Here is a 13,790-nt window from a genome sequence, read left to right on the forward strand (position 1 = left end):
ATATAGGCATCCCCACACAAGTACAGGTATGTATAGATTATATATATTATATATATAAAGCTAACTTTCAGTCCTCAGAAAACAAAAGCTATCCCCATATAACAGCCAAATTCCTACATAACTCAATTTCGACATCTCATCTGGTGTGAACTGCACTCAATCCTAGTGTAAACCCCAGCGCGCTCTGCAATGATATACTGTAATGTCACATCGCAATCTGGATTTACTATAAAGGGCTGCTGACGAGTTCCAGAGCAGTAAACATTGCTGCGAGGTGTATTTCACACTGAGCTGGTTTTTATGAAGAACACTTCACCGCCCAGCCACAGCACCCAGATGATGAATGGTGAAAGATGCATGACAAGCTTCATCATTGTTTGTAAATCTTAACTGTTCCTGCTCACTAACTCTGCAGGCAATTTTCAAAGACAGCAGCCTATAGAAGGACAGCACAGCTTTCCTGAAGGTTATTCAACTTGTACTTGGCCTAAGCTATGCTTGCGAGGAGCACTGGAAATAAACTCATGGGTTACACTGAAGCATAGAATTAAAAACATTTGACTGGCAGGCACACTAATGGTTGCTAAATTAAGAAAGCCCATTAAGTAGCCTTGGTATCCACCCCCCACCCTATCCCACAGCGTTACATACATCATGTGCAGGCAACATACCCTGGTATTATTTACACATGCAATATAAATATGCATATTTATAAAACAGACAGAGTGAATGATGGGCTGTCTGCTCACACACCACGATTCCCCTATATCTTGTGCAGTTATACACAGCACTTGACCATCCCCCAGCTCCTTTGCCCACTGCTTGTAGGAAAGCTACTTCTGTTCTCTTCTGTCAGAAGTTCACCCTTGCAACAGGGTACAATGCACAGAGAAAAGAGACTACTCACAGCATGCAAACATGGCAGTGGGGAGAGATATTTCCCTTCTTTGTTTTCCCTGAGATCATTCTGGTGTAGGAGCAGCACCACAGACTGCAACAACCTCATGCAAAGAGTCACAATTCTGCTCATCGCCTCCCTGATAGAGGTGAAGCCAGTCTACACCACTCTACACTACACAGCCTTGGCAATACTGCCTTTTTCTTTTCATTTCTCTTTTCTTTTCTTTTGAGATCAGTAGCAAATTCTTCTTTCGCTAGAGTTTCTCACAACCTGCAAAGGGCGGCTAATGGGAATGCCTTTATAAGCAGAAGAGGCTGAAGAAGCATTAGCTCTGCTGGAGACTCTCACTTGAGCTGCAAAGCGGGTGTGAACTGCAAGATGCTCTACACAGACCATCACACACAGAAAATGCTGAATATGGAGTAAGTTCTGTCTTCTCTTAACCAGTCAAGCTATGAGGATGCAGCTGCACATTAAAGCAAAGAAGCAAGCAGTACCAATGTTTGTTACAATTACATGTCATGCCTGGGTAAGCACACTCTTATCACCACTGTCCTGACAAGATGTTTTCATTTGTTTTATCGCTTTATGGTGAAGTTTGTTTTACTATAAATGACTTCTATCAATTTCTGCTTGCAGTGGGAAAAGTTCTGTATCCAGAAGTAACAAAATCAGAGTGCCAGACCCACAGCGGGTGTAAAAGGAAGCAGCTCAACTGATGGTGTGGATTTGTTCAGTGAAGTATCCAACATACTTTAAAGTACAAAGAAAAACCCCACAGAGCCTCACAACCTATAGTAACATCCTCCGTCCCACACAAAGAGCAGCTCAAACAGGCAGAAAAAAAGTCCAGGGTTGCAGTGGGTACAAAACACTGGTCTCTGACACGTGGCTCTAAAATGCTCCTACCTGCAAGAGGGACTGAGAAGAAACCTCCCTCTGTAATAAAAGATAAAGGAAAAGAGCGAAGGTGTCTGGGGAAAGCAAACAGAGCCGTTACTTATCCCAGGACAGCACTCTGGCAGGGGCTTACAGAGAGATGGTGATGCCTGGCGTGCAACCCAGCACCGCCACGTGTGCTCTGCAGCGTGCCGTCAAGGTGGCACCACTCGGTGTGGTGCTGGCTCTCTGCTGCACCCTCAGCGAGGGCCAGCAAGAGTGAAGGGCGCACAATCAAAACCCGTCGTTTTCAGACCAGGGTTGATGGGACACTGGGAACTTCCTTTCACAGCAGAAACTAAGAAAAGTAGAGATTTTGGCAGTAGGCTTAAATTTATTGTCTGGGATCTGCACCTGTCATGGCCCACTGTATCGTTGATTTCCTTCAGAATAGAAGGACTTTCCTTAAATCCCTGTATTACCAAACCAGTGCCTGCAAGCATGAAACACAGGCTTGAATTTTAAAACCCTGCACCCTTTGATCCACACAAAATATTATAATGTGGATAAATACATGCCATGATAAAAACCCTTCTTCCACTGCTCAACAACTGTCTGGGCTGACCCCCTTCAGGGTGGACGTGGTTTTGCTGGTGTGGGTGGATGGGGTCCCACCAGCATTTCCTGAAGCTTCATGCTGTCCCGCTCTCTCTTGCTAGGGCACCAACAAACGAAAGCATTCATAAGTAGTTTTCATGAGAGCTTACCATTCCTCCTAGAGGATGCTAAAGCTTCACTCCAAAAATATGTGCATTTCTACAAAAACAGGCTTGGGGGGAAAACCAGCAAAAATACAACTTGTTCAGCTCCTGCAGCAGGACCGGCAGCTTCCCCCAGAGCAAACAACAAGGGCTCATCAGCCACCCTGGCGTGAATCAGCACAACTCACGAATCAAACTCGTAATTCTGCAATTGCCCAATGACAAGTTGCTTCGCTGCGCATCTTACTTTATTTCCGTGTGCTTTTGAGTGAGTGTAACATAAACGTTGCATTTAGAGGAGAAACTATGGAAATAAGCCTTTTAATCATGAGTAAACTGAAGCAAAATGGGATGTAAGCAGACACTTTAGTTTCTTTCCAGGAATTCCCTTCTCTACCAATTAGACCTTATAAAGTTATTTTAATATTGGTCAAATCTTCACCAATCCAACCTCATTTAGAACACAGATCAATAACTTACAAAAAGGCTTCCACACACAGAAAAACGAGTTGCTAGAGCTTATACTGAATATGCCTCACATCTTCAAATATATTTTAATAGCTGCTGTTACAGCTAATGAAACAATGAAGTATGAATAAGAATGTCACAAATTGGGGTTAGCAACTTGCTTTGTTTAAAAGATAAAAAAAAAACCCAAACCCAACAACTATCTAGTCAGTTAAGCCCAAAATTCAACCTTTTATTGAAAATGAAAATGGCATGTTAAAAGGGCATTTGCCTAAAAAAGGTCTGTAAAATGTTGCAACGCACATGCACAACCTGCAGCATAAACCAAGGCCTGGAGAAACACAGTTCAAAATCTGCTTACCATCCTTGTAATGAGTGCCTAAGGGAGGCTTCACACAGCATAGCCGTCGGGGACTGTAAGTAGCAGAAATGAGAATGGACAAAAAAAGACAAAACAGACAAAAAGATCAAGTGATCCATTTGAACTGACTGTTAAAGATCTCCAGATTTAGATTATTATCTCTTCCTTTCTTCTTTTGTCTTATTTCAGAGTTTACTTGTGAAAGTTTTAGGTAAGATGGATAGTGGAAAATACCATCTGGAGTTTCAGCAAACAGTGCTTGCTCCTTCATCACTAAGGACACCATACTGTTGAACAGAGGTCACTTTTTAAGCAAAAGATGCACAGACACACACACACACACAAGCTAAATATTGCTGAACTGCATCAGTTCTAGGAGCAAAGTTATATGCCCCCCACATACCCTGCTGCTGAAACCCCTCCAAATTCAAGATGTGTTTCTGCTGGTGCTTTACTGAAGAGGCGCGCAGAAAAGGAGTAGAAGTGGTACCTCTCAGGCTTGACAAATGCCCAGACCCCAAAGGACTGCCACGGCTACTCTTCAGCTTACACCAATGGAGGAAAATGCGGACTATTGTCTGCTTTGTACCCCACTTCTCTAAGCGCTTTATTAGCATAGCTCTGCCAGTGCATCTTGTCAGCTGGCTGCAAATAAACAGCGGATAGATGCAAGGCTTTTTTCTGCTCTTTGGGGTAAGTTCTTAGCCATACCAAACCAGCCTGCTTTGTCGTAGTGCTGTCTGTGTAGCTTGAATGCTTGCAGAAAGCAGTTCAGGTTCAAGAACACAGTCTCAAAGACCTTTTGCATACCACGACTCCTGGACCTCTCTGATACTACAGCCTGGTGCCACCTGTGGCTCTGGAGCGTTGCACGGCCATCTTATTTCAAGGGCGCAGGTGCATGCAAAAATACTATATGTACGAAACCTCAAAAAAGGGGCATAACTTCGGTGCACAGTAACCTGGTCTGAAAGAAACATCCCACCTCTCGAGCGTGTTTCTGCCGCTCACAGCATTCCTGCATTCCAGCAATGCTTTTGCCAAAATGAAACTTTTTGTCTTAAGCAGGGAGACTGTTTCCAACATGCCCTTGACTGTGAAACCACTGGAAGACCAGAACGATGATTCTATGATTCTAAGAGGCTATTTACAGAGCTGCTCCACTTTGGCAGGCTTCTCCAGTGGCTCATCACTGTTCTCCATACAGCATCCAAGCGGAGAGACACAAGGATGAGTATTTAAATGCAGACCCTGCAAAAGTCTGTGCTGCCTTGATTTCCACAACTGCAAAACTGGAGATACCAGTTACTTAACTTCTAGAAATGACTGTGAAAAAGTGTTCTGAAAATGCTGGAAACTGTTCTGCTGACAAATAACCTGTTAGCAGAAATGTTCTCCTTCATAAAATGATGTTTGCTGATGTACACAAAACTGTTGACCCTTTCTGTATCAAAATGAACACTTTATATCAGTTTTTCTTATTTGTGTTTGGGAGGAGTTTCAGGTTCCTCCTTTACGTTCAAGCTGCAAATAAATCACTGCTCCAGCGCTTCATTACTTGTGTTTCCAACTATCCTGACACTTAGACGGGAAAATAAAAATTCAAATCCATTCAGCAGCTAGAGCAACATTTAAAATGCAAGCCACCTCATTCACCACGGGCACAAACACAGAGAATAACTACCGCAACATTTCACATAATAATGACAAAGAGGATTTTTATTCCACGCCAGCTTTAAGACAAGGTAACTACTTTAAAATCAAAGGTGTCTGCTAATACAGGGATGTTTCTCCTTTGCATCCTTCTATTTGAATGTTTATTTTTTCTGTCACTGTGCAAACCTGGAAAACACTCCCACACAGATAAGCAAATGCTCAACTTTTACCGAGTGGAAACAGGACCCAGAGCAAGGAACCTGGTCCTGATACAAGCATGTGCTTTCTTGCTCTGTCAAAAGATTTTCTGCAGGTATTTCACAAATCTAAGCACAGGAGGGGCTGATTCAAAATCAGTGGAAGGTGCTATACAATTCTGGGCAGTGATTCAATCCTGAAAAAGCTACATTTCAAAAAAAAAAAAAGCTACTGTCCCACAGAAATCAATGGGAATAAGGCACTTGGCTTTTGGAGATGAAATACTCTGTTGTGACCCATTCTAATTCCTCCACTTTTTGCACAAGGATCTCTTAGCTTAGCTTCTTCCAAAAGAAAGACATGTTTTAAAGTGTGCTTTGCATGCACAGGGATTGGTAACAACCCCTCATACATATTTTCCTCTCATTGCTCTTGCAGACAACAGCAAGAGGAAACATCTGTAAAAGTACAGAGTACAAAATCCCTCCCCTACCTAGAAATTATTATATAAAACTTACAATCTGGTGATCCAAGAGAACTCTCTGAAAATATCCTTTTGCCATTTGTCATTGGTTTATCTTCTTTTTCTCCCCATTTTTTCCAGTTTCAGCTAGAAGAGCAACAGCTGTGCTCAGTTGGAAGCAAAACCATTTTACTTTAAAACCACTCTGAATTGCAAGGAGGTTGACTGATAGTGTTTTGCCATTCAGAAAATGTCAGCCCATTACTATATGCAACACACTGTAACACGGTATGACCTCACCTACAAACATCAGAAGCTTCCTAAGAACTTCGCACCCTTCATAAAAACAAAGAAAGTGTAGATCAGTGGTCTGCTAGCTCACCTCTCCTCCTTTTCAATATAACTGATCTAAGCAGGCAGTTAACTTAGCAGAACAAAATTAATGAAACAGTCTGACTAAAATACTAACTGAGATAATACATGAACTGGCAAAACCGCTATAAAGCTGAAGTTACAACTGAAGTGTGCGTAATAGGCTGCATGTGTTTTAAGGCCATCTCAGATCTGTGCTTGGGAATTTAGGAACCATTTTTGTTAAAGACACGTTTCTGACGTTTTGAAAATTTGGCTGCCAAATAGAGTTTTTTTATTTTGATCTGTTGCTCTTCTATATGCACTGTTACCTTCCTGCAATATTTCTGGATTAACAATACATAATTCTTCACATAGATCTTAAAAAAATAGTTATGGGCTTGCTGCAGGAGTTAATAGGTGAAGTTTTAGAGTCTGCATTATATAGCAAGTAAGGGTCGATAACCCTAATGCTCCCTTCTGGACCTGAAATCTATGAACATGTATGATTAGAAAGAAAACAAGTCTCTGAGCATGGTTACCACCTCAGCTGCAGAAAATAAAGGAGTAAAATATGATTTGTTTATTTAAAACATGCACTGGAGCTGTCTTTAGCAAGTAGCAGCCACTAACCCTGTAGAAACACGTCACCAGGCTTCATACAAAGCTGTCAGGCACTGTACAGAAAGTTCAGCCAGCCAATGGAGGAACACGTGAGAATGTGCCTTGTGTATGAGACAGCACTTGCAGCATGGGCAGTCAGTACTTTGCGGGAATGGACCACCCTCTTTAATACGCATGATCCACTGGTCACAGCCTGGCAGCTGACTCAGCACTCACACAGATGACAACAAAGAGGCAAAAAAACTCCAACCCTCTGAAGACTGAAAAGCACCAGAAGAAAAATGTCATGGGAGTGTAAATCATTGACTAACAGCCTGAGAATATTATTTTGTCTCTAGACAGAAAAAGTAAAAGCAGTCATGTCCTCCAAGAACATGCATAACGCAAAAGAAGATGCTTCTAAGAAGCCCATTAAATGGGTATGGTCCTGCTCACATGTTCAAGTTTCTCACAAAAATACTGGTGCCTCTTTTACCCACTAGCTCCCTGCTATGGAAAAACACTTCTTCAGAGTCTGGAAAATGCTGTTTGATCTCAGTAAATTACATCTCCCTGCTTGTCAGTTTCTGATTGATGGTGTAACTTAGGGAACAATATCTGTGTGTGGAACACTGTCTGGAGGAGCAGTCAGGGATTATTGAAAATACAGTATTTATGCAGTTTAAAAATCAGTGGCACATTACGCACAACTTTTTTCTAGAGTGATGAAAAATTACTGAAGTGCTTTTGGGAACAAAGGGTATAAGGTCTTTTGTCTATTTGTAAGAACACTTGACTGGTAAGACTTCTTAGTGAGTTAGTAGTGATGGATGCAAGAAAAAGTGTCAACCGCAGTTGAGCATAAAGCCAACTGCTTCTCCCACCAATGGGCAGAAAGGAAGACGTCACTGTTCAATGGTGATCAAAGAAGAGGGAAGAAAATAAAACTGAAGAAAAGAGAAGGAAAATGAACCAAGGATCACTGATTTCTCTAAGCCATTTAAAACTACTGGAGAAGGAGAAAAAGTCTGAAGTTTCACCACACCACGTGTTGTTTCTTCATCTGATACGTCATCGTTAGCTGGAATACTTTCAGAAAAACAGCCACTACAAAAGAGCAACCAGCCCCTCAGCATGAATCATTCTGGAGTTACTGAATTCAAGGGCTTAGCGCTGATTTACACCAGCCACAGCTATGACTTTACATGCATCTCACCTTCCAAAACTTCACTAGAGTCCATAAGGTCCTGTCATGACACAACCACCACATTCTTCACCACAAAAAAAATGCAACAGACACCAGGACATCAGCCACAGAAAGGCTGTGACTGAAAACGATTATGGAACCTATGCAACATACATCCTTCCATCAGATATAAAGAGAAGATTAATTTCAATGTGTAAGTGCATCAGAGAAGCAAATGAGGATGGACGCTCTTGTCAGTGGTGTCACTCTATGCAAAATAAAAAAACCTGCACAAAAATTTGGCAGGTGTAAAGTAAACTAAATACTTCCCACAGACCATACAGAATTCAACTGCCAAATCCATTGCTACAGAGACAAAAAGCGTGAAAAGCGTACAGAAAGGTTGGCTCAATTCACGAAGTGCCGGTCTGCTGCTGGTAATTGAATACAGTGGTTCAGAGGCAATCGACAGCTCAGGATGCGTTTGAATGCTGTAGGAGTGTGAGGATTTAGGATATATGAAGTAGGATCACTCTGCTCTTTCTCTGTTTCTCTAGCATCCATTACTGTCCCGTACCGGGGACAGGGAAGCAGCTAAGCAGAGTTTGTCAGGTCCAGCAGGGCCATGTTAACACCTGTGTGTGCACTCTACCTGATGCTGGAGAAAGGAACAAGGAAGTGAGAGAAAAATTGTCAAAACCAGTATAAATTCACCAGCGCCTTCCTGGAAATTATTGCAGATCACAGTAATCCTTAGGATAGGCAAGAAACACTGGATGTGAAAAGACGAATTTAGCTGCAATGGTTTTAAATGAAGTAATACAGTGTGATGCATGACAGCAAATGAGGAAGAAAGTCTGCAAAGGGCTTCACAACATGGCTTGGATACAGGAACAGTTCCCACATGTGGTTCAGAAAGAAGAGGAGAGCAAAGGCTCATTGGGAGGCCTGTGGAAAAAATCATGGACACTGTTTCTGAGAAGAAAAGAGAGGAAAGAGAATTCTGTCGTTGGGGCAAAGATAATTCTTTGCTCTTGCGAGAGTTGGGTGGTGAGCACCAAAGATGGTACCTCAAGTGACTCTTTGTACAACTTCGCAGACATACACAGGAGCAGAAAGGTACTAACTGTGCTCCTGAACCACCAGACTTCTGAATTACATGCTTGTACTACTGTACAGTAACAGTCCTACATTGCCACCACACTACAAGCCTTCCAGAAACTAGCCACCGTCCTGTAAACACCTACTTTGTGACATCTAGCTTGCTTCCCATCAGCAACCCGCACCTTCTGGGTGCCTGCCCCAAGTCCATGTGGTCCCAGATGCACAAGTGGATGCACTTACCTCGTGCTTTTAACTCTGAGTAAGATGGGATGTTCTCAGAAGTCAGGATTTGGGGGAGGCACGTGGGAACGCCAACCCCCTGTCCCAGGTAGGAAGCAGGTGGGTAGTAGGAGCACATGCGGTACTGGGAGCTGACGGTGTGGCGGCTCTCCATGCCCTTCACCTGTCAAGAGAGAGAAGCACAACAGCAGCCTGTGAAAGCTGAGCCCCAGCACCATGCGTGCAGCCCGCTGCCCCACATGCACACAGCTTTGAAGGAGGTCACAGGGGGTGGATGAGAAGTAAAGTCCTGACATGCTGGCCTTGGGTTTGCTTTGGTTGGCTCACAGTGTGCCCACACCTCTCAGCTACAGGTGAGCTGGCGTGGTATGGAATGTGACCTAGCAGCAGCACTAGCATACCTATGGCTGGTTTATCTTGCCTCAGGTGAAGCTGCATCTGGCACACAAGCATGTACCCTTCACTGCAAGAAGCTTCCTGGCAAGTCCCCTGCTTACGGCACAGACAATACCATGGGAAGCTTTCCAGACCCTTTCAACTGCATGCAACTGGCCAGTGTCAGAGGTGAAGTGTCCATCCAGACCCCGCACCTCCCCAGAGACTAACCCATCTCAGAGTGGTGGTAACTGCTCTGCCAGGGACCTACGGGGTGGCTAAGGAGGACAGTCCTACTGACCGACTCACTTGGGACAGGCTCCATGGCGTCTGAGCAGTGACACATGCATGCAAACACATTGCTTTTCTTTTAAACCAGTCAGACGGAGAAATATTTTCCTGATTTACTCAGAGAAACCAAGTTGTGGACAGACTACATGGGAAACCTGTAGTGGATCCACAGCTGGACACCAGCCAGCAGGTCCACTGTGTCAGCACAGCATCCACCAGACAACCGCTTCTCCCTCCCACAGCCTACAGCAAAGTTGGCAGCACTCAGAAATCAAAGTTTATCCTACTCCAATGCCCTGAAATTATCCAAACTGATCTTCTCAGAGAGGCATTAATGCATTTTAAAATTTTTGTTTTATGAAAGAACTACCATCTACTATTATTTGTTCCAAAGTCCTACAATGTAACATGGCTACAGTGCTCCAAAAAACGCAGCTAAGCACTTCTCAAGATTAGGATTTTCAACAGGCAAGGTAACACTACCTGGTCTCCCTAAGTCTGCTGAGCAGTGAAAGATTGTAAGATGGAAAGCTTCCAGGCAGAGAAAAAATAACACAGCTTTGCACCAGGTATAAAGGCAGCAGCCCCAGCAGTAATGCACGTCCAGCTATGCCGATAGACATCGCCTTCGCAAGCAGAAGTGCTTGACAGCCCTTACAGACGCATCTCACCTCACTTAGAGGAGCTCTGCCTGCTCCACTGCCGTTCCCTTGGGTCCCAGCCAGCTGTGTTTCGAGCCCAGCTCCTCAGCCCTTCTCAGGCTGCGAAGCTCAGACCCGGGCAGCAGCGGAGGCAGGGGGTGAACCTGCTGTCCCAGACGGCTGCCATGCCAGCAGACCCCCAGGGTCTGCTCCTGGCAGAAGGAGCCACTGGCACCTCCCAGTGAAGCAGCCAGAATGCAGTCACCCCTCGTTTTCCAAGGGTCCCCTTGATAATTCAATACTCATTTTAGTATGCCTAGCTGGAAATAACATGGCCCGAGTCACATAAAATCCTGCTGGTGCTCTCTGAGACAGAGGGCAACATCTCGCTTTCCACATGGAGCCACGTTTGCAGCAATGTTAAGTGCTGAGAGAGAGCAGTGGCTGTTTATAGGAAGCAAAGCGCACCTCTGCCCGTCTTCTGACACCAGCACAGTCGCATGTATTTGCACATGTATTCAGGGATTGTCAGGACACACTTTTAGTCTGTGAAAGTAAGAGTTTTTCCATTGTAAATTAAAGCAATACTTAAAACGTGATTTTTCTACCATCTGCACACTATGCATCCAGAAAAAGTTCAAGGTGCACCGAAGTTTCATCCATGATAAATAATAAATTGCTCTTAAAAAAATTTAATGTCATCCCAAAGAAGGCTGAAGTCAAAAGAGCTACTGACCTCCCCTCTGCTGTTCTGAAAAAGGGCAGTCTCCTCTTGGAAGCAGACATCTGTGCTTTGCACAGACTCCCTCAAGAAAACCCAGGCTGCCTCTGCCGCGAAATTCTGGATTGACAATACAAACTGCCCAAAAGCTCAGTCCAAAGACCATTTTGAATCTGCACATCTGCAAACCTCAAGAGCTCAAGTACTGGGGAAAAAAAGTTAGCAAACCCCTCTCTGCCTGCCTTTTTCCACACACCATCCTCCTTCCCTGAGGTGGGCCAGGGCTGTGGGCTGCATCCATGGTCCTCACATCTCCACCTCTCTCTTGTGCAAGTGCACGTCTGCACGCGCACAGCCGATAAAAGTTTGCCTGCAGGAGACAGCATTACTTCAGCTGTAACAAAATGGAGGGATCCCTTCCTGGCACTGAAATGATCACACACATGCTTCCTCTCCTGTAGAGTGGAAGCAGTGACCTGTTTCTTTTCAAACCTTTTTTTAGGGTTTTTCTACCTTTCTTAAAAAAACTGCTCACCTAAAATCTCTGGATGCAATGAATTATTACTATTATTATTATTAGTGTGTGTTAGCTGGCTAGTATGAGACATGTTTTACAATCTTATTACCCACACCAAGTCTATGAACCACAGTTCGACCAACAGCCAGAGGCTTGGCTCTGCAAAGAATATGCCGTGTATTAACCACCGAAGAAAATCTAAAAGCTTTTGGTTTTGTTTTATTAAACTGTTTAGAATACACGCCACAGTAAATCTGAACCATAAAGTTTCCTTTTTATAGTGCTTGACAATCCCATTTTACAGTAACAATAAAAAAACAACCAGTCGTAAAAATTCGTGACCTTAGCGCTGCATTAAAAAGGGGGCTTAGAAGATCATTACCCAATGAGAAGGTGCATTTGCTCTGTATTAACTCCTGCAGCTCTGGAGAGTCCCTGCACATTTTTTGGGTGCCAGAAAGGGATATAAAAACAGTCCTGGGGAGGCACTGGAATATTCAGATTATTTCTAACCTGGGGCAGTTCAGCCTTCCAAATGCTATACCCAGGAGCCAAGTTTGGGATCCTTCCCTGGGTCCTGTCCTGGGGGAATGCTGGCGTCATGCAGGGATCACGGGAGGAGATGCCTTGCTCTCTGGTGTTTCCTCCTGCCTCCCTCACCCCTTCCAGCCCTGCAGCAAGGCCAAGACAGGCAAGGGATGGAACAGTCCCACAAGCCACTCTGGTTTGTATCACTGCAGGCTACACACTGTAAGAATGAGGCAAGTTTTAGGCGAGGAAGTGCTGCAGAAGGCAAGGGCATGCACTTGCTCTTTGCAGGGAGCAAGCTGAGCTCCTGAGTTGAACACCTGAGTTGCTCATAGAATCACAGAATCGTTTTGGTTGGAAAAGACCTTTAAGATCATTGAGTCCAACCGTTAACCTAGCACTGCCAAGTCCACCACTAAACCATGTCCCTAAGCACCATATCTACACATCTTTTAAATACCTCCAGGCATGGTGACTCCACCACTTCCCTGGGCAGCCTGTTCCAATGCTTGACAACCCTTTCGGTGAAGAACTTTTTCCTGATATCCAATCTAAACCTCCCCTGGCGCAACTTGAGGCGTTTCCTCTCATCCTATCACTTGTTCTCACTTACAGTGCATCCCCTTCCAGCCACACATTGCTCATGCCCTGCTCAAGCTGCAGGACTGATTCATCAAATACCTCACTGACTTTAGTGGGAGACACAGATCATCAGAGAAGAGCATTTGGCCTTTTCAACATCTGCGAGTTCCCCTAAATTGTACAACACAGTGCACACTCAGTAACTTTTTAAAGGATGTACTGCAAGCAAGAGTGGGATGCTTATAACTCATGAACAAATAAATATGGCCTGATTAAAAGACCATGCATACAGTGGAAATTCTTTCCCTGTTCCCTTGTAAAGCCAATATGAGGAATCAAGAGGCAGCTACAGCTCGTCCATAAACAGGCAAGCTGGAAGCAGGATTCGTCTGTCACTGACCACAACAGCCAGTGCAGCCCTACAGCAGTGCCCAACATTGACAGAATATGTAGCAAAAGCCAGGGAAGCATAAAGAAAATGCTCTTGCATCAGTTCAGACCATTCTTGTGAAAAAGCTTTCTCAACAGCTGGTGGAAGAGCAATATAAACCCCAGCTCCTCCTTCCAGGCTCCTGGCAGCATCTGCATAATCTCTACACACCTTCTTCATTGAGGAAAAGCCAAGGAGAGGAGGTGGCCAGACCAGAAACAGAAAAGAGGTAAGGCAGGCTCAAGTGGTGGCTCACTCCTCCTTCCAGCTTCAGAGACTAGAAAATGGTCCTGCCCTTCTCAGATGATTTATTCAGACAAAACATCACTTGGGTAATTCTTTTATTTGCAGAAGCTGCCAGATGCAATTTCCTTTCGAGCAAGCCAGCGTTACTCTTAGCAGCACCTTCACATTTTGCAGTTGATCCTGACCATGGGGCTTATTCCCAAGACGACAAGTAGAAGGAGGTCATGGATGCTAATCCTGGGTGAGAAGGGCTGCAAAAAATTCAAAGCAACAGAAGAAAGATAAGTA

At 44.2% G+C, this 13,790-nt stretch overlaps 1 protein-coding gene across 1 annotated transcript in view; it reads right to left on the reverse strand.

Moving 5' to 3' along the window:
• Positions 1–13,790, reverse strand: part of DMRT1 (doublesex and mab-3 related transcription factor 1) — a 65,767-nt gene that overhangs the window by 22,314 nt on the left and 29,663 nt on the right. The window contains exon 4 of the mRNA XM_068423509.1: positions 9,172–9,334. Within this exon, the coding sequence (XP_068279610.1) occupies positions 9,172–9,334 (163 nt within the window). The remainder of the gene's footprint in view (positions 1–9,171; positions 9,335–13,790) is intronic.

Source organism: Nyctibius grandis, chromosome Z (assembly GCF_013368605.1).
Source record: "Nyctibius grandis isolate bNycGra1 chromosome Z, bNycGra1.pri, whole genome shotgun sequence".
NCBI lineage: Eukaryota > Metazoa > Chordata > Aves > Nyctibiiformes > Nyctibiidae > Nyctibius > Nyctibius grandis.